Source organism: Ranitomeya imitator, chromosome 4 (genome assembly GCF_032444005.1).
Source record: "Ranitomeya imitator isolate aRanImi1 chromosome 4, aRanImi1.pri, whole genome shotgun sequence".
NCBI classification, from domain to species: Eukaryota; Metazoa; Chordata; class Amphibia; order Anura; family Dendrobatidae; genus Ranitomeya; species Ranitomeya imitator.
Genome location: NC_091285.1, coordinates 12,257,937 through 12,283,589, shown reverse-complemented (window position 1 = coordinate 12,283,589; position 25,653 = coordinate 12,257,937). Strand labels below are relative to the sequence as shown.

At 45.6% G+C, this 25,653-nt stretch overlaps 1 protein-coding gene across 1 annotated transcript; it reads right to left on the bottom strand.

The window, feature by feature from the left end:
• Positions 1-15,635: 15,635 nt before the first annotated feature.
• LOC138674414 (E3 ubiquitin/ISG15 ligase TRIM25-like) lies at positions 15,636-17,651 on the bottom strand. The gene has a single exon (XM_069762261.1). It carries the CDS (start codon positions 17,649-17,651, stop codon positions 15,636-15,638), a length of 2,016 nt encoding a protein of 671 aa, XP_069618362.1.
• Positions 17,652-25,653: the final 8,002 nt, after the last annotated feature.

The window sequence follows — 25,653 nt, the reverse complement described above, 5'->3', positions numbered from 1 at the left end:
CTCTTGACACTAGTACAGATGTTAAGCCTCCGTTTTTGCTAATGAGACACATTTTAGGATTATCCACTCTTGTTGGTAAAACTGTGTAGGGTACGGCTTCCCACTGATTGTCCAGTTTATTGGTTCGACGATTTCTCTTGAGCACTTGGTCACCTGGTCTTAATGGGGTCGCTAGAGCATTCTGGTTGAAAGTTCGCTCTTGTCTTTCTCTAGTTTGCTGAAGGCTTCTTTGCACACTCTCTTGCACTTGGCGATACTGCTTTTGCCGTATGATATCCCAATTGGAGTCTTGGACTTCTGCGTCTGGTTTCAGAATTCCCATTTCTAGATCGATTGGTAATTGGCCGGGTCTTGCACGCATAAGGTAAGCTGGGGTGCAATTGGTGGAACTCACCGGGACATGATTATACAGATCCACCAAGTCAGGCAATTTCTCTGGCCATTGATTCCTTTCTGCCTCAGGTAAAGTCTTTAGTAGTTCTATTACAATATGGTTCATCTTCTCGCATAAGCCGTTTGTTTGTGGATGATAGGCCGTCGTCCGGATCTTTTTGCAACCATACATATTACAGAATTCTCTGAAGATCTCTGATTCAAAGGCTGTACCTTGGTCGGTGAGAACCTGTTCCGGATATCCATGGGGTCTACAAAAGTACGTTTGGAACGCTTTGGCTGCTGTTTTTGCTGTCAGATCTTTTACGGGTACTACTACCAAGAAGCGTGAATAATGGTCCACGATGGTCAAGGCATAGACATAGCCAGACCGGCTTGGTGTCAACTTCACGTGGTCCATGGCTACAAGTTCAAGTGGTTGTTTGGTGATTATGGGCTGCAGTGGTGCTCTTTGGTTCTTTTGATCGTTTCTTCTGAGGTTGCACGGGCCACAATTTCTGCACCACTGTTCGATTGATTTTCTCATCCCGACCCAATAAAATCTTTCTCTTAGAAGTACTTCTAACTTTTTCCAACCGAAGTGACCAGCACCATTATGGTAAGCTTCGAGGACCATCTTGACATCTTGTTTAGGCACGATAATCTGCCAAACCAATTCATGTGTTTTCGGATTGGTGTACCTTCTACAGAGCTTCCCTTGATACAGGAACATTTTGCCTCTCTCTTTCCAGAGTTGATGCGTCTCTTCTGGGGCATCCTCATCGGGATATGCACTTTGCTCAGTTAACAGTTCCTTCACCAACTTCACAGCCGGATTGCTGTCTTGGGTGTCAGCCCATCTATGGTGTGCTAACGGATTTAAATTCACCTCTTGTTGTTTCTGATAGGTGCTTGACTGATGATGTTTTGCCTTGGGATGATGGAAGGCTGGTAGTTCAATTTCGTCAAGCTCCCCCATTTCTTCTTCTACATCTCTCAAGTGTGGCATCCGGGATAGGGCATCGGCATTTCCATTCTTGCGACCTGCTCGATACTTGATCTTGAAGTTGTAATTAGATAACCGGGCTATCCATCGCTGTTCTAACGCACCTAATTTGGCTGTGTCCAGGTGGGTCAACGGATTGTTGTCAGTATAGACAATAAATTCTGCAGCGGCCAGATAGTGTTTGAAACGTTCAGTCACAGCCCAAACTACTGCCAGTAGTTCCAATTTGAAGGAGCTGTAATTTTCTGAATTTCTTTCAGTAGGCCGGAGCTTTCTACTTGCAAAGGCGATGACTTTCTCCCGACCTTCTTGCTTTTGTGACAGCACCGCTCCTAGTCCCACATTACTGGCATCGGTGTAGAGGATGAAAGGTTGATGGTAATCTGGGTATGCCAGAACCTCTTCTCCGGTTAGTGCCTTCTTTAGTTGTTCAAAGGAGTCTTCCCTTTCGTCGTTCCACTGAAAAGGAGGGTTTCGGTTTGAAGGTTTCTTTGTCTGCCCTACCAAGGTGTCTTGCAAGGGTGCTGCCAACTTGGTAAATCCTTTTATAAATCTGCGATAGTAACCCACCAATCCCAGGAATTGTCTCACTTCTTTTGCGCTGGTAGGTCTTGGCCAATCCGTTATGGCGCTTATTTTCTCGGGATCTGGTGCTACTCCCTCCGAACTCACGATGTGTCCCAGGTACTTTACCTTTGGCTTGAGAAGGTGACATTTGGATGGCTTGACTTTCATGCCATACCTGGATAAGGCTTCGAACACTTCTGCCAGGTCTATTAAGTGTTGTTCGTAAGTCTTTGAGTAGACGATCACATCATCTAGGTACAGGAGGACGGTCTCGAAGTTCTCGTGTCCGAGGCAGCATTCCATCAGCCGCTGGAAGGTACCGGATGCGTTGCAGAGTCCGAACGGCATGCGATTAAATTCACATAGACCCATTGGTGTGGTGAATGCCGTCTTTTCCTTATCTCGCTCAGCCACAGGGACTTGCCAATACCCGCTTGTTAAGTCTAAGGTGGAAAAATAATTAGCAGATTTCAAAGCAGTTAAGGACTCTTCTATCCTAGGCAAGGGGTAGGCGTCTTTATGGGTGATGTTATTAATCTTCCGGTAGTCTACGCACATTCTCATGGTTCCGTCCTTTTTTTTGACAATCACTAGAGGGGCCGCCCAGGGGCTACAGCTGTCTCTTATTACCCCGGCCTGTTTCATCTCCCTCAGCATATCTTTTGCACATTGATAGTGAGCGGGCGGTATGGGTCTATATCTTTCTTTTATTGGGGGATGGTCACTGGTGGGGATTGTGTGTTCTACCCCTTCTATCCGTCCGAAGTCCAATGGGTGTTTACTGAAGACTTGTTCATATTCCGTCACTAGCCTATACACCCCTTGTTTTTGATGGGTAGGTGTTGAATTTATGCCCACGTGTAGCTGTTGGCACCAATCCTCCATTTCTCCATCTGAGCCATTGCCTTCCACCTGACAGGTTGGTTCTAAGGGCTCAATGGTTGTGATGGCATTGTTGTCAACAGTATATAGCTTTGCCATTGTAGCATACCTTGGCAAAGTGACCTCTTCCTCTCCACAGTTCAAAAGTCGTACCGGCACTCGTCCCCGGTGTACCTCGACTATCCCTCGTGCTGTGAGTATAGTGGGCCTGCTGTCGGTGTACACTGGTTCTATTAAGGCTTGATAATCTCGTCCCTTAGTACCAATGGCTGCTCTACACCATACCAGCATTTCTGTTTTTGGTGGGATTACAATAGATGTTGGATCACTTACCCTCACACTGCCGATTTCTCCACCTGCAACTTCTACCTGTTGCCTTAACATCAATACTTTTATTTCCCTCCGGAGAACTCTCTGCTGGCAGGATTGGGCAGTTTCAGCAATTTGCTGTAAGACAGAAATGACTTCGGAAAAGCAGTTCTCTAACACATTCATTCCTATCAATACAGTTGGTTCACAGTTCCGCCGGTCAACATCAACAACAATTATACCCTGTTTCTTCAATTCTACTTTACCAATCTTTATGGTCATCTCCCTGAATCCTAGTTTCGGTACCAACTTACCATTACTGGCCCATATATCTAGTTCAACATCAGAGGGCCCTTTATCAATATCTGCATCAGCCCAGTACCTCTTATAAAGGATATACGGTATAGATGAAATCTGGGAACCTGTGTCCAGCAAAGCGTTGAGGGGCATTCCGTCCAGCACGATAGGGATAATGGGTCGTCCTCCGATGTACCTGTCGTGCCAGGGTGTTGGGCCTTGAAAGTTCATTCCTGCGAAGCGGCCCGCATTCCCAGGGGATTCCCGTTTAAATCACAATCTCGTGCAAAGTGGCCTGGCTGCTGGCAACGGCGGCAAATGGGCTGTCCATCCGGTTGGTAGCGGTCGCGGGGTCGTCCTCTCCATGTCGGGTATCTCCGGGGTCTCATCCATGGAACACCTTCTCTACGGTTTGACAACTCCATCTTGGGTCCTCTCATCTCCTGCATGGTTTTAGCCATTGAAGCAACAACATCAGTTAAAGAGTCAAGCTTTTGTTGAAGAGCCTCATTAGTACTGGGCCCCAGGGGCTTAGCAATGGCCCCGGACATAGCTGATGTCACTGGTACTCCATGTTGTTGAGGAGCCTCTGCCATGGGTTGCGCAGGATCCTGATCCCGAGGTGCCTCTGCCAGCTGGAGACGTATAACGCTCTCCTTTAATTGGGCAAATGTCAATTCAGGGTTCTTAAAAACAAGCATGCTCACATGCCCCCGGTGAGAAGGGGTGTAGAGTCCTTCAATAAATTGATCTCTTAGCAGTTTATCCGCTCCGGTGTTAAAAATGGGTTCAGCCAGTGTAAGTGATTTAAGGGCTTCCTGCAGGTTTAAGGCAAAGTCTCTCACGCCCTCATTAGCTTTTTGTTTGCAATTAAAGAATCGTATTTTAGCTTTTCTGCTGGCAGTGGTTTCAAATGTAGCTTTTAATCCAGCAAATATGCGTTCAACAGTGCCTTTTAGATCAGCTGCCCATGCTGTGACTTCTCGCTTAGCATGGCCACTTAACTGCATCATCAGGAGACTAACACGCTGAACTTCACCCACGGGGAACATGTCAAAATGGGCCAGCATCTTTTCTCTGAAATCGTCAAGGGTATTAGGCTCACCTTCATACATTGGAAGCCATGGGCCACCCGGGGTATATGGCATCAGCACCAGCATGATGGGCGCCACTCCTTGCACCGCTGCGCTACCGGACTCTCTATCGACACTCTGTCTTTCAGCTGCATTAGCGTCGCCGGGTGCTGCGGCGTCTCCGTGCTGCGACATACTGTGCCCCCTTAGTTAATCCGGACCCTTCCGGTCCTCCGCTTCCGTCGGGATAGTGTAGATTCGTTCCGCTGTGCAGCAGGATCGATTTTCCCCTTGCTCTGATGTCAGAGCGCTCAGCTTGGTGCCGCCCACAATGACATGCCCCCTGCTGCTCCCACCCACCGCGCTCTGTAATGGCGGATTCTGAAGTTTTTCAGTTAGACTGGGGCTCAGGTGATGGCGTAGCTCAATTAACAGTCTCGTGCCTAACGGTTATGAAGTGATTACCTCAGGGGATGGCGGCCATCTTTACTCCATTATAACCAATGGGGAAAAGTCACTTTCAATAGTTTTCAATGGAGAATGGATTTTTCTTTAATAAAGTCAATTTTCAAGATTTTTCATCCAAGTTTTCACAGTTTTGGGCTCCAATCACGGCACACAATACCCGGTATACGGGCTGGCTAGATCCTGTTCGTGACGCCAATTGTGACGCCCAAGAGACCGGGGTACCCAACACCGGACCAATGGGGTCTGTCTGTTGAGGGGGGTGTCACGGGTGGCTTGACCCGGTGCTGTGGCCTCAGGCAATGCACAGTGTAAAGGGTATCGTGAGGGAACAGGCACTTACTTGATCAGCAGCAGGTTCTCCCAGCGGTGATGATCCCAATCCTGGATAGATGGCTATTGTCCAAATGAAAGACTGAGGCACTGAAACGTTTAACCAGTTTACTTTAACAAAAAAGGATTTACAACCAGTCCTGTCACCGGAGTCTGTATGGGAACTCTGAGTTACTTTGACCCTGCCGGGGTCTTCGCCTCTTATTGTACGCAATATCTGTGTGGCCCTGCTGCTGTATGTGAACTGGCTGCCGGCCCAATCTGTCCCCTCCGGGTCCTGGTTCGACGGGCAACCCGAGTCCTTTTATCGGCTTACCCCCTCCAGGAGTACCGCTGAACTCTGTGTCTGTTGCTGCGTCCGACCCTAGTGAAGCTGATATCACCTCACGTTTTTCCGGTTGCTGTATTATATGTAATGAATACAGCCACGGATCCGGTATCCGTCTTTGCACCTGTTCTGGGTAGTGATTAATGCTACCCGGTTCTCACAATGTCCTTTTTCTCTATCCCTCTTCTCCTCAGGCCGGTGATTTAGGCCTGGTAACAGTCACAGGGCTGTTAGAGATTCAACTGTATGACCTCTCACTTTCAGCTCCTTAGCCCAACTGCCAGTTCTTCTCTCAGACCAGAATGGATCAAGGGGAGTCTCTGGAGCTCCCCCTTCTGGCCGGAGGTGGTAGTGCAGTCTTGCTATTTTAGTATTTGCATTTACTGTCAGTAACTATTTTTGTGGCAAATACCCCTAGGGGTGCCACAAATACGTATGTTAACAAAAGTCCAGAAATTGGAAAAACAGTTGTGTGAGGCCCAGAATGCATTGGTTAGAGCACAGTGTCAGAATAAGTTATTAATGGACAGACGTGATGGATATCAGCATGTTACAGAAAAGGCCGCCGTACGTGTAGCAGAGTATAAGTACAGAAAGAGGCGAGGGAAGGTGAATAAAAACAAAGTGGCTTTGGCCATAGCCAGTGCAGGGATAGAGTGGAACACTGATCAGTGGGATGGTGATATTTGGAATTCAACTGACTGCGAAAACATCACCGATCCCGAGTCTGAGGATGAACATTTCCATGGGAAGAGGGAAATGGATCCTCCTCTTAACCCAGTGAAAGCTCATCCAATATACCGGAGACGGACTGTAGAGACAGCGACAGGCAGACGGGATGAGAATGCGGTAGAGGATTACAGTCAGAAGGAGATTAATGACCTTCATGATCGTTTTTCTCAAAAATCAAATGAACCCCTGGTAGCTTGGGCAGTCAGATTATGGGAGACGGGGGCTCATGGAGTCCAGGTGGACGCTGTGGATGGCCCCAAATTTGTCCAACTCAGTCATGAGCCTGTAGTGAAGGAGGCATTTCGTACTTTGATAATCCAGCCACCACATGTGGTGTGTAGTATGCTTGGTGTTGTGGCTATGGCGTTGCAGCATAAATACCCATCTGAGGCGGACTGGCCGCCCAATGAAAAACCATGGTTTACGTTGAAAGACTGTGCCCAGAGGTTGAAGGAGGAGATCATGAAAAATGCTATTTCAGCAAACACCTATGATGATTATATGCAAGTTGTTGTAAGTGTATCTGTTAGAAATCGTATCATTAGAAATGCCCCTCCAGCTTATAAATGTGTCATGATGACGCTAATGGTAAATCAGACTGGGAAAACAATCGCCAGTACATTGGAGGCAATTCGACAGTTAAGGGATCTGGGAGATTGGGGTCCCAAACAAAAGGGTCATTTTCCCACTGAAGAGCAGCGTGATGATGTAAAAAGTCATTACAATCCTAGGACCCGTATTACACGGAAATATATGTTTAGGGCCCTAATAAAGGATGGCGTCCACAGGGATAAAATAGACGGGATTAGTACCGACGAGATGTGGAAATTGTATCAAAAGAGAGGAATTAGTAGAAAGTCAGCTGTGTCATATAATGAAATGGATTCAGTAAAAGATTCTGGATCTCCACAGTGGGGGCCAGACAGGACACGGGGAGAGAGAGGGCCCGCTCCCTTTTCGTCTCCGTCAAAGCCCACAGCACCGGGGATTGAGGATCTTTATGCTGAAGTGAAATCCTTGATACAGGAATTCAAAGCCCAACTGAGGGAGCTGTCACTATCTCCTACCAAGATGCCTTCACCTAAAATGGAGGATCAATGGGGAGGGAAAATACGAGTGATTAACTAGCTGGCCACACCCCACAAATGGATAGACGCCCTCGCGTAGCTTTAGTGATTAACTGGAAAAATAAAAACAGCCAACATGTTAAAGCTTTGGTAGATACAAGGGTGGAGGACAGTTGGATTTATGTAAATCCAAAATAGTTCAGTGGGCGCAAGGTTATATCTACAGAATTTATTAGAGACCCGTGTGCTTGTGCCTACTACTACTGAATGGAACAATCCTGTAGTGTGGGGAAAGTTTTGGCAAGATTTCTGGGTAATTGTACAAAGAGTTAAAGTGACTGTGTTTAATGCTGATGATTATTGTGCTTCAGATACACTGGAAAGACTTTTCAACTCAGTAGCCGAAGAACATTCCAAAATATCAGTCTCTGAATCCAGTTCAAAGACTGACACCACTGAGGGACTGCTCGGATTGACTCAGTGGGCACACCAGAAACATGGCACCTGGGAGAAAAAGCTACTTACCAATGGGCACAGACCAGAGGGGTGCCTATCAGGTTAGATTTGCTAAAGTATTTGGATTCTTTCATCCTACCAATGATGGTGTAAAAAATCTGTGGCACAAAGGTCCTCCAGAACATGCAGAAGTAATTGCTTGTGGAGCAGATAATGTGCTGTTATGAAACCCGGGCAAGAGAAGTGGGAACACGTCCCAACAGACAGGTGTTATCTCAGAGAATAATATATATTTTCCCTTTAGATCAAAACCTGGAAATGGTGCATCGTTGAAGCCACCGTGTGCATGGTCCTTTCAAGTTCCGTCACCACCCAAGAGATCTTCAGACCGAACACCAAGAGGCCAACCATGGAAAGTGGAGCTTAATGAAGACCAAACAGAATCTATGGATTTACTTGGCTCAGCTGATGAACACTAGCCATTGTTATATGACAAAGACTACTACTGCTACCAATATATTAGAAATGTGTCTGGTGGCAAAACGGACCTCTTTACAGTTATGGACAAAGCTGTATTAACTCAAGATGAAGACATACTGTAGAAGAAGATATGACTTAAAACTTCACATATAATAGTAATCTTGCTATAATTTGTGCATGCATTGCTTTGTGCTGTTGTATACAGTGCACACTTTGCATTATTATCCTTATGCCAATCATCCACTAAAACTGTCCCCTTAGGATATGGTACCTGGTATAAATAATGTTTGGCTCAAAAAAGCCAAGGGTGGAATGTAATGTGAATATAAAAATGGCTATTTTGAGTCCATTTTGAAATATACTGAACGCATACAGACTATTACAGAGCAGCATCTCTTGTCATACATTTACAGACAGACAATGCTCATTGAGACACAATCTTGAGAACTGTTTATTTATTGTCCGAAGACCTTTCAGTTCACAAACAGTTCTATGTTTCTGTTTGTTATTGTAAAACAAGGTTTATTTAACCTCTGTCTGAGGTGGGTTTATCTTACCCTGGTGGGCTTTTATGTATCTATGGGTTTATGGCCCATTGTCTGATGTATGACTGATATCTTGGTCTCATCCTATCTTGAAAGCGGCCACTTGAAGGACAGGGTGAAACCAAATTAAACATAGTGCAAATCACTATATAAGGCTGGTTTCACATTGGCGTTTTTTGGGGTGCGTTTTTGCGGTAAAAAACGCAAAAAAAGCATGGTGAAAAACGCGTGTAAATGCTGCGTTTTTTTGACGCATACGTTTTTGCATGTGGTGAAAAAAACGCGGTGTTTTGACGCGTTTACATGCATTTTTACATGCGTTTCGTTTTTTAAATGCATGCTGAGAAATGTGTGACAGCTGCCAATCATCAAAATAAAGTAAAAAACCCACTATAAACAGAAACAGTTAGGGTTAGGGGTAGGGATCATAACCCTAACCCTAACGGGATCCTACCCCTAACCCTACCCCTAAGGGATCCTAACCCTAACCCTACCCCTAAGGGATCCTAACCCTACCCCTACCCCTAAAGGGATTAGGGTTAGGGTTAGGATCCCTTAGGGTTAGGGGTAGGGTTAGGGGTAGGGTTAGGATCCCTTAGGGTTAGGGGTAGGGTTAGGATCCGTTAGGGTTAGGGGTAGGGTTAGGGGTAGGGTTAGGGGTAGGGTTAGGATCCCTTAGGGTTAGGGTTAGGGGTAGGGTTAGGATCCGTTAGGGTTAGGGGTAGGGTTAGGGTTAGGGGTAGGGTTAGGGGAAGGGTTAGGTTCCTTTTATCACCTTTATGTTGGGGGGTGGCATATCAGTGTGTTTTCTGTTTTTTTAATAAAAAAACGCATGCGTTTTTTACCGCAAAAAACGCATGCACCAAAAAACGCATGCGTCCCCATTGACTCCAATGTATTTTTTGACCCAAAAAAAACGCATGAAAATGCATGCATTTTTTTTTTGGTCCAAAAAAACGCTTCTAAAAATACTACAAGTAGCATTTCAGAAAATGAACGCATGCAGTAAAAAAACGCATGCGTCAAAAAACGCGACCAAACGCGTACACAAAAAAACGCATGCGTTTTCAATGTTAAAGATAGGGAAAAAAAACGCATGCGTTTTTTTGAAAAAAAAAAAACGCTGCAGACAAAAACGCAAGTGTTAAACCACCCTAAGACCAGTGAAACATGACTAAGACAGAAGCATAAACTGGTGAACCTGTACTTACCTGTGTACAGTGATTGATACCTGCATAAGTGGGGACGCCCGTGCAGTGTTGAGAATTTTCCAGGGGTTCTCTGTCTTGGTGTTTGCTTCTCTGATTTTCCAGACAGATGATGTTTAAAAGCTCCTTGGTGACTGATGATGTGAGTATATGTATTTAATCCTTATATGTTCTTAATCATTATATGAATTTAATCCTTATACTGTATGTACTTTGTATCTTAAAATATACAAATGTGTATTCAATCATACTATCCAATCATATTATTCCTTTAATTTTGTACTTTGAAATAAAATTGCGTTATATTGCAAATAGTAGCCTTCTTTAAAGTCGTATCTGAACCTTAGTGTTAAAAACTTGGTACTTCTTTAAAGCCGTAGCCGAACCTTAGTGTTAAAAACGTGGCAATACAGCTTACCACACCAATGCTGCCTGTGTACCCCTGGAACATTTTATAAACTCCATTGACCAAAATTTTGGGTTTAAAGCCTACTACCAGTGTCTGCCGCTCCAAGGTGTTCTCCGGGTTGCCTTTTCTGAGCTTTGATCTTCAGGCTCTCGTTTAGTATTTTTTTTAAATCTAACTGCAGTGGGGCTAGTACTTGGGTTGGGGCCTACTACCAGTGTCTGCCGCTCCAAGGTGTTCTCCGGGTTGCCTTTTCTGAGCTTTGATCTTCAGGCTCTCGTTTAGTATTTTTTTTAAATCTAACTGCAGTGGGGCTAGTACTTGGGTTGGGGCCTACTACCAGTGTCTGCCGCTCCAAGGTGTTCTCCGGGTTGCCTCTCCATTGCTTCAATCTTCTGGCTCTCGTTTAGTAGTTGTTGAAAACAACACTGCATGCGGCCTACAAGTTGGGTCAGGGGTGTAGAGACGGTGTGTTCCACTCCAAGGTGTTCCCCAGGTTGCCTCTCCATTGCTTCAATCTTGAGGCTCTTGTTAAATAGTTGTTAAATGGAACAACTGCATTTGGCCTACTAGTTGGGTTGGGGCCTACTAACAGTGTCTGCCGCTCCTTGCTGTTCTCCTGGTTTCCTGTCCTGAAATTCCATTTTCAGGCTCTCGTTAAGTAGTTGTTAATGTTAGACTGCATTTGGCCTACTAGTTGGGTTGGGGCCTGCTATTGGTGTCTGCCGCTCCTTGCTGTTCTCCTCCACTGAATAAAGCTGTGCCGCCTGTTTACTACTGCTGCCAATTTCGAACTGCATTTAGACTAATTACTGATTTGGGCCTACTCTCTGTGTCAGCCTCTCATTACAGTTGTCCTCCACTGAACAAAGCAATGCCCCCTGGTTAGTCCTCTTACCAATTTTGAACTGCATTTAAACCACTTTATTCTTTGGGCCTATATCGGTGTTTCCTCCTCATCCTGCCCATTGCCCAGCCAGTGATAGATGAGTCTGCTGGTACATTGACCCATAACGCAACATTCCCCGTGCACGCTACACAGCAAGATTGTGACCCTGCTGAAAGTCAGGTTCCTCTTCCCGCATACCATACCACCTTACAAAGAGGAAGGTGCAGATGAAAGTGCAGGTTCCTTCATCAGGTGGGGGGAGGAATACTCGTTGGCGACGTCACTGGCACAGGGCCCCTCATAGTACGCAAAAGTGTCGCTGCCGGTGGGAGGCACCCCCGCCGTGCAAACACACCGCCGTACTTTGAGGGGCCCTGTGACAGTGCCAATGCCAACGAGTGGGCCCCCCCTGCTTGCTCAGGATCACAGCACTTGCAAAGTTTAAATACTTACCTTACCTTAACTATTATTATAAGGGAAATTAAGATTGACAAGCTTCATTAAGAAGAATGCATGGTTTTGGCATTAAAATGGGCACTCTAGGTGTTTTCCTGGCCCCCACTCACTGCCGACTATGCTGCCCCATTGACTTGCATTGGGTTTCGTCTTTCGGTCGATCCCGACTTTACGTCATAATCGGCCGATTTCACTCGACCCGACTATTGAGATAGTCGGGTTTTGCGAAACCCGACTCGACTCTAAAAAAGTCAAGGTCGCTCAACCCTATGTCTAAGTAAGCACTGAGTTGAACCTTGTAGAACTGGTGCACTCCTTGCAAGGATACCAATTCTTTAGTACAGGGAATAATTGCTTAAACCATGCACTAATGCTCTAATAGAAATAATTCTATCCCACCGCTCTGCAACCAATTGTCACGGATCCCACCATCCTGCCACCAATTTGTCTCGTACCTGCTCTCAGAATATGACTTGGGGTTGCGCCTGCAAGGGTTAATCTATCTCCCCTCTCTCAGTCCAGCATTCAACCTCTGTCCTATGCTGTAATGGGAGCATAAATCACACACCGACCCAGGCCACACACCCGCTCATACACGCTGGCACCTCTCACCGATCACACAGGCGATGAGTTCCGGAATATTACTACTACTGTCTGCCAATCGTAAAGATCATACAGTTTAAGGCTATGGATTCTATAGAACATACAAGGTTCAACTTGTTAAAGTTTTATACTTTAATACAAAATGATACAGTGCTTACAATAAAGAAAAAAGGTATAAAAATATGGTAATAAAAAGACATACAAATATGCAAAACCGTTATAAAAATAAACAGGAGAAAACTTACAGATATAGCTAACTTTGTAGTCTGCTTTCTGCTCCCTGAGGGGGGAATGGATGGACTGGATCACATCAGTTTGACTGCCCTTAATCTGTGAACAACTTTGTACGCGTACAAGCCTAATTTATAGAGTTACTCTGGAGGCCAGATTTCTAGACCAGCCTCTCAGGTTAATATTATAATTGCTTGTTTTTGATTGTACCATGGCCGCTCCCCCAATGAATATATTATTTTCCTCTGAACACTCTTTGCCTAAAGGTTCTCACAGATAGATAGTGTCAGGCTGTAATTGACATCTCTCTTCAAAAGAGCTAGAAGGTATGAAATGTTTCCCCTTCTTCCTGGTTCCCAGCCAGACCCCCTGTCGAGACTGGAAACAGTAGACTGACTGCCTTCCCAAGATACATATGTTGTGACCTTTGTGAGGCCTGCAGTTTCAGGGCAGATGTTAAACTACTGCTGGTTACACATATAAACCTATACATATGTCACTACACACATATATACCTATACATATTTCACCACACTAGGCTATGAATATCAGCCCACAGCTGTCTGCGTAGCCTTTCTGGCTATAAATTATAGGGTGACCCCACGTCATTTTTGGGGGGATTCCCCTATTTTAATAGCCAGTAAAGGTTAAATAAACAGCTGTGGGCTGATATTCATAGCCTGGGAAGCTCCATGGTTATTAACCCCTTCCCAGGCTACAAACATCGGTCCCCCAGTCGCTCGCTTTCCCTTTCTGGCGCAGAAAATTGCACCGGAGCCCACGCCACTTTTTTTTTCAATTTTTTTTTTTAATTAAACAGATATTGCGTTTAAGGCCGGGGTCACACTTGCGAGAAACTCTCACGAGTCTCGCACCTCAATGCCCGGCACTGCCTCCTTCACTTGGGACCGGAGCTTTCCACTACATAGAAATACATGCAGCTGCACGCTCCGCTCCCAAGTGCCGGCGGCAGTGCCGGGCATTTAGATGCGAGACTCGTCCGAGTTTCTCACATGTGTGATCCCGGCCTAACTCTTTATATACCACTTTATTATGTTTATTACTAAACATTGGGCTTGGTATTATCTATCTATCTATAAATATATCTATCTATTATCTATCGATTATCTGTCTATAGATCTATCTATCTGTCTGCGTATTCTTCAATGGAGTATGTAAAAGAAGAGTTTGGACAAGGAAATTACATCACAATTCTTTTTTTTTTTGTATATCTTTATTTAGTTTACAAAAACACACGCAATTCGGCATGAAAAATGCATCAAAAACACATAAAAAACGCATCAAAAACGCAGGTGAGCTGCCAGTGACCTCAGATGCAGATTTGGTGCAGATTTTACCTGCGTCAAATCCTGAGCAAATACTGAGCCATTCCTGTCCATTGAAACATACCCTTAGCTGACCGGGAGAACTAGCCTAGTGTCACCGGAGATAACCCCTGGTCACGTGCACGGCAGTTCTCACGATAAGCTAAGTTATCGCGAGAACTGCAGTGGACGTGGAATTCCGGTGGTGGGACAGGTAAGAATTTTTTTTAATTAGTAGACATGCGTAGTAAGCGGCGATTACGCAGTTACTACGCATGTGACTAATCATTAGATGAGGTTTTACCGCATCTAATGATAGTCTATGGTAAATTTACGGAGCGTCGTCGCATTGTAAACAGACATGCTGTGTTCTGGAAAGACTCCACTATGCTGTAACATCTGGATGCTGAGGGCGTCAAACCCGCAGCATTTCCTGACTGTGGAAACATACCCTTAAACCTAAAAACATGGGCAAATGTGTCATGTAAACCCAGTACATGATCCCCCTGTTCAGCCTGAATATCGATCCCTTCCGTGTTGAGGACATCCTATGAGCTACAAGATTATATCAGATCATCTCCAGATCTCCCCTGGCAGATCCCACATCCCCACCAAACAGAATTTTGTTCTTTGGAGTGCAATCCTCCTCCCCCAACCTAGTTACATACAAAATAAACTGCAAATGGAAAAGAACTTGGCAAAACCACATCAGTAAGATGGCATTCTGGAGGCTTTCCTGTGTGGTCATGGTGGGTCATTAAACCCCCCGAACCTTGCGTTGTCAATGTTGGTAAGTATGTAATGCATAGAGACCGGCTGAACTGCAGTGATGTAGGAGCAGGGTCCGTACAGTGATCAGCTGCACTGAGAGGTAAGGCTGGTCAGCAGCCCACAGGGGAGGGAGGGTCTGCAGCACTGAGGAGAAGCAAGAGCTGCTGGGAAATGTAGTTTTGGCAGAGTAAGAATAGGACCACCCATTCAGCTATGTAAAACTGGATTCACAGTGGGAAGGTGAGAAAAAAAGACACAGGTTGTAAGAAAGAAACTTTATGTTGTGTTCAATCAGAATATTACAATAAATATGCATTTACTGTACTTTGTGAAAAATAATGTGATTCTGAGAATAACACTTCAAACATGATACATCAGCTAAAAATCGATAAACAAAAGTCTCGACATTATTCTTTTATAATAAACTACGCTACAATATATGGGTAAAATGTGCTGGTTTTAATAATATGGACACCTTCACATCGTATTTTTAATGTTCATTTCCATTCTAAATAATCTTCATAACACAATTTTTTTTACCATTTTGCTGCTGTGAGTCTACACAAGGAGAAATCAGTCCAGGAATGAAGCTGTGCTAACACAAAGACATCACATCCAGCCTGTATTACTGAGAGGGACACGACCACAAGAGAAAAATCTGAAACTAGGAACAGTTTTTAAGCAGCATAACAGGAGGTCTAAACATTAATGTCGGAATGTAGATTGCAGCCTGATCATTCGAGGAACTCAAGAAGCCAGTAACAAAATTGGACAAAAAAAATTATTTCAAAATCAGAGGTGTCCATACCCATAAGGTGTGGAAACCTGGATTGTTCAACCTATGATGTCACCATTCTCAAGGCAGATTCTTCTACGTTTACGGCTCCTCACACCTTCTCCCCCTGATATCTTTATAGAACCACCACTTACCCATAACACAGCATGGAGGGGCTCGGAGAAGGTGGCAGTGAAGGTGTGTAAGTGTCTGATGGGGTCACACAGCTCATAAAAGGACAACAGCCCGGCCTCATAATCCAGACATATCCTGACTCCATCACTGGAGATCAGGTAAGGTAATGACATTATTTCACCTTCATGACTCACTGCAGACCGATTATTAAACATCAGCCCGCTGTATAAACCCCAGGACTCGTTATTAATTCCAATGCGTGACTGACGCCCCGTCCTGTCTATACTGGGGTAACACATCCCCACCATCCACAATTTTGACTTTATGATCTCCACGTCCCAGCAATGTCGTCCTGAGGTAAATCCCTTCGTGCTCATAACTTGAGGATAATCCCGGAATCTCTCTGCTGTTTCTGGACGAATTTTTTTTTTTTCTGTCCAGGTCGCAGTTTTCAGGTCGTCTGATATAAGGAGTTTATTAGCAGCCGTGTTTACATCCAGTAATATGTCTGCAGGATCCTGAACATAGAAGATCACATTTATATCTCTTATCATATCAGATAATGTGTGCGATATGTCTGAGATCAGCTCCGCACCCCGATCACCTCCATCATGTGCCACTGTGTAATCATGTCCATCATGTCTCCCTGTGTCCTCGTCACCTTCATCATGTCCCTCTGTGTCATCACTTCCATCATGTCCTCCTGTATCCTCGTCACCTTCATCATGTCCCTCTGTGTCCTCATCAACTCCATCATGTTCCCTTTCGCCCTTATCACCTTCATGCTTCTCTGTGTCCTCATCACTTCCATCAATTCCCTCTGTGTCCTTATCACCTCCATCATGTTCTCCTGTGGCCTCATCACCTCCATCATGTTCTCCTGTGGCCTCATCACCTCCATCATGTTCTCCTGTGGCCTCATCACCTCCATCATGTTCTCCTGTGGCCTCATCACCTCCATCATGTTCTCCTGTGTCCTCATCACCTCCATCATGTTCTCCTGTGGCCTCATCACCTCCCTCCCCCTCAGAATCACACAAGGCACCGATGTTTGGATCCTGTAAGACAGTCAATGGATCCGTCATGTTACACAGCTCCTCAATGTACCTCATCTTCCTGGACAGCTGGTCCTTCTTTATTTCCAGCTTCTGGATCACATCAGACAGTGACTCCTGGTCTTCCCGCCAGAAGATCTCACTGAGGACACTATTTTCCAGGTTGTCCACCTGCCTCCTGATGTCTGTAAACAGGGCATTGACTCTCTGGGCTTCTCCAGATGCTTTATCTTGTGCTTTTCTCCTGTTCTTTTTTAGACAACTATCTTCTTCCACAGCTTTCTCTCTCTTTATGTTCAGTTTCTGCAGAACATTTCTAAGCTTTTTCTTCTTCTTCTCAGAAGCCTCATCCAGAGACTCCAACTTATGTCCCTTGTGTTCTCCTATCAGACAGCAGGACACACAGACACAAGCCGCCTCGACAGTGCAGTAATACTTCAAGAGTTCATTATGGACAGAACATTTCCTGGTCTCCAGAGAGGTGGTGGGATCGATGAGGACGTGTTTTGGTTCTTTGCTGTGAATTCTCAGGTGTTTCTCACACAGAGAAGCCTCGCAGTGTAGACAGGTTTTAACGGCGGGTAAAGGAAAGTCCACACAGTAAGCGCAGCGGATCCCGGAGATCTCCTCCTGATGTGGCTCAGTAGACAGGAAGTTCTCCACCACATTACACAGAGTTATGTTCCTCATCAGGGTCGGCCGCTCCTCAAACTCTTCTCTACATTCAGGACAGGAATAAACTCCAGACTCTTCCTGTGCATAATTTAGATTTTGATCAATACAATCCCAGCAGAAGTTGTGTCCACAGCTCAGGGTTACAGGATCTTCATAAATGTCCATACAGATGGAACATTCCAGCTCCTTCTCAAGACCAGCAGACGCCATCGCTGAAGGCAGAAGGAAGAAGTGAAGCAGTAGCACACTTCCCCCACTTATACCCAGTGGGTGTGATCCAGAATCAGGAAGAAAGCTGAACTCCTCCTTGTTACTGGAGCTCCAGGTTTAACCCCACCGAGGGTCTCCTCCTGTAGAAACTTAATTCTGATCCTGTTACTATCACCAACTTCTTTGTGCTGTAAAGAAATATTTAGTGTTTATTTCTGGTTTCATTAATATAACCAGAGGTGAAGTGTCACTTCCTCCATTTTCTTTTGATGTCAAAGCAATAAATCACCGTCACTGTTGAAAAAAAGACATGGAGAGCACATCCCAAAATAACACAGTGATTTAATGACGTCAAGCAAAAATATATAGAACTAAATTTGAGGTTCTTAGTTTAACATTCTGATCTGACTGTATGAAGCCAAGTATATTGCGCAGCCACGTAGTATATTGCCCAGTTACGTAGTATACAGCACAGAGCCACATAGTATATTACACAGCGACGTAGTATACAGCACAGAGCCACGTAGTATATTGGCCAGTCACGTAGTATATTGGCCAGTCACGTAGTGTATTGCCCAGCCTCGTTTGTCACAGGTTAAAAAATAAAAAATAAACATATGCTCACCTTTAAGAGGGCCCCTTGTAGTCCACGGCAGCTTCCGGTCCCAGGGTTGGTATGAGCGCAGGACCTGTGATGACGTCGCGGTCACATGACCGTGACGTCATGGCAGGTCCTTCTCCCATACCGTCTTTGCCACCGGAACCTGCAACGGAAGATGGCGGCCGGCGCGAGCGGCTCAGCGGACTACGGAGCGTGAGTATAGCAGGTTTTTTTTTTTTTTAAATTATTATTTTTAACATTACATTTTTTACTATTGATGCCGCATAGGCAGCGTCAATAGTAAAAAGTTGGGGACACACAGGGTTAATAGCGGCGTTAACGGAGTGCGTTACCGCCGACATTAACCCTGTGTTAGCGGAGACCAGAGGGGAGTATGTGGGTGACAGGCACTGACTGCGGGGAGTAAGGAGCCGCCATTTTCTTCCGGACTGTGCCCGTCGCTGATTGGTCGCGGCAGCCAAGACAGGCAGCTGGCGAGACCAATCAGCGAATGAATAACCGTGACAGAAAGACAGAAGGACAGACGGAAGTGACCCTTAGACAATTATATAGTAGATATTGTATATATTTATTCAGGACTTCTTACCAGATGTGATACTCCAAATAAAATGTCATGACTAGTGATGGCTGAGCGTGCTTACTTGGTTGAGCATCCTGGTGCTCGAGAGGCTCGGTTCTCGATTGAGTATCCGGGTACTCAGGCGCCGTGTTCGATTCTCTGCCCCACATGTATCACGGCTGATTTTCAGCCACTAAACATGCAGGGATTGCCTGTTAATCACGCTACTTTTGTTGCCATATTGGTTACTGGCGTTATTGTTATTGGCTGGCTGCATAGTGTCATCAGGTTTATATAAGAGCTGGTGATGCCATGCTCACCTCATTGTTCCTGGAAATAGTGTAGGGAAAGTTTCTGCTGCAGAAGGAACAGTGTCTTATACCACTTAATTACCTTATGGTACAACATTAAACCAACAGTCCTTTTCAGGTCTAATTCAAATAGATTCTATTCTATTATAATGCCGCTCTTAGCTGCACCAACTATAGGGTTAGCTGCTTGAGTAGGGATAGTGTATTAGAGGCACTTAGTCAGGAATTATTATTATTATTTATTTATATAGCACCATTAATTCCATGGTGCTGTACATGAGAAAGGGGTTACGTACAGAGTTATAGATATCGTTTACAAATTTACAATGACAGGCTACTATAGAGAGGAGAGGACCCTGTCCTTGTGGACTTACATTCTACGGGATAATGGGGAAGAGACAGAAGGTCGGGGGTGCGGCATCTCTGGTGGTGGTGAGGTGGCATCTCTGGTAGTGGTGAGGCGGCAGCTTTGGTGGTGGTGAGGCGGCAGCAGCTCTGGTGGTTGGTGAGGCGGCAGTTCTGGTGGTGGTGAGGCGGCAGCTCGGGTGGTGGTGAGGCGGCAGATCAGGTGGTGGTGAGGCGGCAGCACGGGTGGTGGTGAAACAGCAGAATGGTTATTGCAGGCTGTAGGCTTTCCTAAAGAGATACGTATTCAGGTTCCATCTGAAAGATCTGAGGGTGGTGTTGAGGCGTGGAAATCCAGAGGATGGGGGATATTCGGGGGGAAATCTTGGAGGCGGTTGTGTGAGGAACGAATAAAGGCCCCTTCACATTAGCGACGCTGCAGCGATACCGACAACGATCCGGATCGCTGCAGCGTCGCTGTTTGGTCGCTGGAGAGCTGTCACACAGACCGCTCTCCAGCGACCAACGATGCCGGTAACCAGGGTAAACATCGGGTAACTAAGCGCAGGGCCGCGCTTAGTAACCCGATGTTTACCCTGGTTACCATGCTAAAAGTAAAAAAAAGCAAACACTACATACTTACCTACAGCCGTCTGTCCTCCAGCGCTGCGCTCTGCTTCTCTGCACTCCTCCTGTACTGTCTGTGAGCCGGAAAGCAGAGCGGTGACGTCACCGCTCTGCTTTCCGGCTCACAGACAGTACAGGAGGAGTGCAGAGCACAGCGCTGGAGGACAGACAGCGGTAGGTAAGTATGTACTGTTTTTTTTTTTTTACTTTTAGCATGGTAACCAGGGTAAACATCGGGTTACTAAGCGCGGCCCTGCGCTTAGTTACCCGATGTTTACCCTGGTTACCAGTGAAGACATCGCTGGATCGGTGTCACACACGCCGATCCAGCGATGTCTTCAGGGAGTCCAGCGACGAAATAAAGTTCTGGACTTTATTCAGCGACCAACGATCTCCCAGCAGGGGCCTGATCGTTGGTCGCTGTCACACATAACGATTTCATTAACGATATCGTTGCTACGTCACAAATAGCAACGATATCGTTAACAATATCGTTATGTGTGAAGGTACCTTAAGTGTGGAGGGGAGTAGGAGGTCTTGGGAGGATCAAAGATTACGTGAGGGAAGATATTGGGAGATTAGTTCAGAGATATAGGGAGGGGACAGGTTGTGGACGGCTTTGTGGATCAGTGTTAGTAGTTTGAACTGGATTCTTTGTGGAATTGGGAGCCAGTGAAATTATTTGCAGAGGGGAGAAACAGGGGAGTAGCGAGGAGAGAGGTGGATTAGCCGGGCAGCAGAGTTTAGGACAGACTGGAGCGATGCAAGAGAGTTAGCGGGGAGGCCACAGAGGAGGGTGTTGCAGTAATTGAGGCAATATTCTGGCAATATTTTTGAGTTGGAACTTGGAGGCGACAGGAGGTGGCAAGAGTTTGAACGTGCGGTTTGAAGGACAGGGCAGAGTCGAGAGTCACCTTGAGGCATCGGATTTCAGGTGCAGAAGAGAGCATGATGCCGTTTACCATAATAGATAGATCAGGTAGGGGGGGATACGCGAGATGGGGGAAAGATGTTGAGTTCGGTTTTGTCTACATTGAGTTTTAGAAAGCGAGAGGTGAAGAAGGAGGATATGCCTGATTGACACTCCGGGATTCTGGACAGCAGAGAGGTGACATCTGGGCCAGAGAGGTAGATCTGAGTGTCGTCCACATACAGGTGGTACTGGAAGCCATGGGACTTTATGAGTTGTCCTAGGCCAAGGGTATAGATGGAAAAAAGCAGGATGAGAGAATCGGAGAACTTATTTTCTCCATCTTCTCCATTGTCTGAGGCCATGGATGTCGGACTACACTCAGATCAATTCAGTCTGTAGAAAAAAGTGCAGATCTAGTATAATATTGGTCCAAGTACTATGCGATAAAACATCAGATACATTTGGCCGTGTTACACGCTTGTGTGAACGAGGCCTATGAACCTTTATTCCCTCCCAGTTCTTCTCCCTTCAGCCTCTCATGCTGGAGTCCGGCCTCAATTACCTTTATTTTTTTAATACTGTGGAATTTTGCCTCCTTCTATATATACTGTGCCTGTGATATGTATACAGTATATACAGTACAGACCAAAAGTTTGGACACACCTTCTCATTTAAAGATTTTTCTGTATTTTCATGACTATGAAAATTGTAAATTCACACTGAAGGCATCAAAACTATGAATTAACACATGTGGAATTATATACTGAACAAAAAAGTGTGAAACAACTGAAAATATGTCTTATATTCTAGGTTCTTCAAAGTAGCCACCTTTTGCTTTGATGACCGCTTTGCACACTCTTGGCATTCTCTTGATGAGCTTCAAGAGGTAGTCACCGGGAATGGTCTTCCAACAATCTTGAAGGAGTTCCCAGAGATGCTTAGCACTTGTTGGCCCTTTTGCCTTCACTCTGCGGTCCAGCTCACCCCAAACCATCTCAATTGGGTTCAGGTCTGGTGACTGTGGAGGCCGGGTCATCTGGCGTAGCCCCCATCACTCTCATTCTTGGTCAAATAGCCCTTACACAGCCTGGAGGTGTGTTTGGGGTCATTGTCCTGTTGAAAAATAAATTATGGTCCAACAAAACGCAAACCGGATGGAATAGCATGCCACTGCATGATACTGTGGTAGCCATGCTGGTTCAGTATGCCTTCAATTTTGAATAAATCCCCAACAGTGTCACCAGCAAAGCCCCCCACACCATCACACCTCCTCCTCCATGCTTCACGGTGGGAACCAGGCATGTAGAGCCCATCCGTTCACCTTTTCTGCGTCGCACAAAGACACGGTGGTTGGAACCAAAGATCTCAAATTTGGACTCATCAGACCAGCACAGATTTCCACTGGTCTAATGTCCATTCCTTGTGTTCTTTAGCCCAAACAGGTCTCTTCTGCTTGTTGCCTGTCCTTAGCAGTGGTTTCCTAGCAGCTATTTTACCATGAAGGCCTGCTGCACAAAGTCTCCGCTTAACAGTTGTTGTAGAGATGTGTCTGCTGCTAGAACTCTGTGTGGCATTGACCTAGTCTCTAATCTGAGCTGCTGTTAACCTGCGATTTCTGAGGCTGGTGACTCGGATAAACTTATCCTCAGAAGCAGAGGTGACTCTTGGTCTTCCTTTCCTGGGGCGGTCCTCATGTCAGCCAGTTTCTTTGTAGAGCTTGATGGTTTTTGCAACTGCACTTGGGGACACTTTCAAAGTTTTCCCAATTTCTTGGACTGACTGACCTTCATTTCTTAAAGTAATGATGGCCACTGCTTTTTTCTTGCCATAATACAAATTCTAACAGTCTATTCAGTAGGACTATCAGCTGTGTATCCACCAGACTTCTGCACAACACAACTGATGGTCCCAACCTCATTTATAAGGAAAGAAATCCCACTTATTACACCTGACAGGGCACACCTGTGAAGTGAAAACCATTCCCGGTGACTACCTCTTGAAGCTCAACAAGAGAATGCCAAGAGAGTGCAAAGCAGTCATCAAAGCAAAAGGTGGCTACTTTGAAGAACCTAGAATATAAGACATAATTTCAGTTGTTTCACACTTTTTTGTTAAGTATATAATTCCACATGTGTTAATTCATAGTTTTGATGCCTTCAGTGTGAATGTACAATTTTCATAGTCATGAAAATACAGAAAAATCTTTGATGAGAAGGTGTGTCCAGACTTTTGGTCTGTACTGTATATATAATGTGTGTGATTACATGACATCTCTGGAAGGAGAACCTATTAGTCAGCTATAAATCCTGATGAGGGCAGAGTCCTGGTGACCAGTCACACCCTGCAGAGGAGGAGAAGGCCGACTGTGCCCCCATCTGCCCCGGCAGGACACGGAAGCTCAATTTATGAAGACTGAAGATTTTCACAGCAGTTTGGAGAGTATATGACACCTGAGGGAATCCTGAGAGGGGGCTGGGATGTCCTGTCAGGGGGGAGATTAGGGGCAGCAGCTTTATCCTTCTCTGCAGGAGGTGAGGGGGGAGGGTGACCACAGACCAGCTCTTATCAGGATCTATAGAGGCACAACAAATGGAGAAAATGGGCGCTATGTATATGACAGTGTCACATAATGAATGAAAAAAAGAGCAATAGTATTAACAACGTAGGTTAAAAATCAGAACACAAGGCCTACGTATGCTGGAGACCTGACCTTGTGGTGTCATCAGTCACATCCTACATTAGGTCACACAGGATTAGAAGTGTGGCATGGGAAGACAAGGCCGGCTAGGTAGAGAGGAAGCCAGAAGACCCCGAAGAAGCACTTCTCCATCTTATTAACCCCTTCATGACCCTGGGTATTTTCGTATTTTTCTTTTTCGCTCCCCCTCCTTCCCAAAGCCATAACTTTTTTTTTATTTTTCCATCAATATTGTCATGTGAGGGCTTACTTTTTGCAGGGCGAGTTGCGCTTTTGAACGATGTCATTGGTTTTAGCATGTCGTGTACTAGAAAACGGGAAAATTCCAAGTGCGGTGAAATTGCAAAAAAAAAGTGCAATCCCACACTTGACCTGCCATTATTATTCTCCAGTTTATTACGAGTTCATAGACACCAAACATGTCTGGGTAATTTTTTTATCTAAGTGGTGATAAAAAAAAAATTCCAAACTTTGCTAAATAAAAAAAAAAAATTGCGCCATTTTCCGATACCCGTAGCGTCTCCATTTTTCGTGATCTGGGGTCGGGTGAGGGCTTATTTTTTTGCATGCCGAGCTGACGTTTTTAATGATACTACTTTGGTGCAGATATTACATTTTAATGCAATGTTGCGGCGACCAAAGAAAACGTAATTCTGGCGTTTGTAATTTTTTTCTCGCTACGCCGTTTAGCGATCAGATTAATCCTTTTCTTTTATTGATAGATTGGGCGATTCTGAACGCAGCGATACCTAACGTGTGTACATTTGAATTTTTTTTTTATTGGTTTATTTTGAATGGGGCAAAAGGGGGGTGATTTAAACTTTTATATTTTTTTTCATATTTTTAAAACTTTTTTTATACTTTTGTCATGCTTCAATAGCCTCCATGGGAGACTGGAAGCTGGCACAACTCGATCGCCTCTGCTACATAGAGATGGCATTAAGGACACTGCTCTCTCCTGGTTCTCCTAGATATCATACCGCTGCTGCCGCCTCCCCAGTCAGCGTCTCTCTCTCTCCGCGCTCGCTCCTGGACCCTGCTTCTCGTGCGCGCCCGCATACCAGGTTCAGTGCTGTGCGTGTGCACTTCTGATCTTCTGTCGGTCCTCCGCCATCAGTCCTGAGTCTCTGCAGTACTCTCTATAGGACTGCACTCGGGTGTCATCTGAGTGCAGCCTGATTCTTATAGCATAATACTGTGGTCCTACTATCTCCGCCTCTTCTTGGTCTTCTCCCATCCTGGTCCTCCAGCTTCCGTGGCGATAGTCCCTCACGGATCTGCCCCTAACTCTCCCTGTATAGGGGGCGGTCTATCTGGTCAGCTCGTCCGTGAGGGGTTCGTCGTCGCGGTCTAGAGGGTCCACATTCCGTTTTCCCTCTTTGAATCGTCACACGCACAATATGTCTGCACTCGGGTGACATCTGAGTGCAGCCTGATTCTTACAGCATAACAGTATAACCAGGCCCTGGACCCCGCTGGTGTCTCTGCCACTCAAAAGAAGTTACTTTTTTTGCAGGAGAACCAGACTAGAATCATGTCCTTTCTCAAGAACATGGAGTCTCGTCTCGCGACGTTACAGTCTACCGACCCTGGTAACGCTACTCAGTTGGCGTCTCTTCAGCAAGAGTTAAGTCAACAACGGGACACTCAGTCCCATATTTTGAATTTTATGGCCTCTGTCGATAATCGACTTCTCTCTCTTCAGACTGCTGCTTCTGCTCCTGTACAGGCGTCCGCTCCACAGCCCTCGCCCCGTCTTGCCAGGTCACCACGGTATGGTGGGGAACCTAAATTATGTCGCGGGTTTCTCAACCAGTGGCAACTACACTTTGAATTATCCCCACTACTGTACTCAACTGACAGTGCTAAGGTGGCTTTTGTGGTGTCCCCTTTGGAGGGCGAGGCTTTGGCTTGGGTGAACCCTCTT

Bases quoted from the DNA above. Each gene is read 5' to 3' on its own strand.
- LOC138674414 (XM_069762261.1), bottom strand. From the start codon at position 17,651: ATGGCGTCTGCTGGTCTTGAGAAGGAGCTGGAATGTTCCATCTGTATG.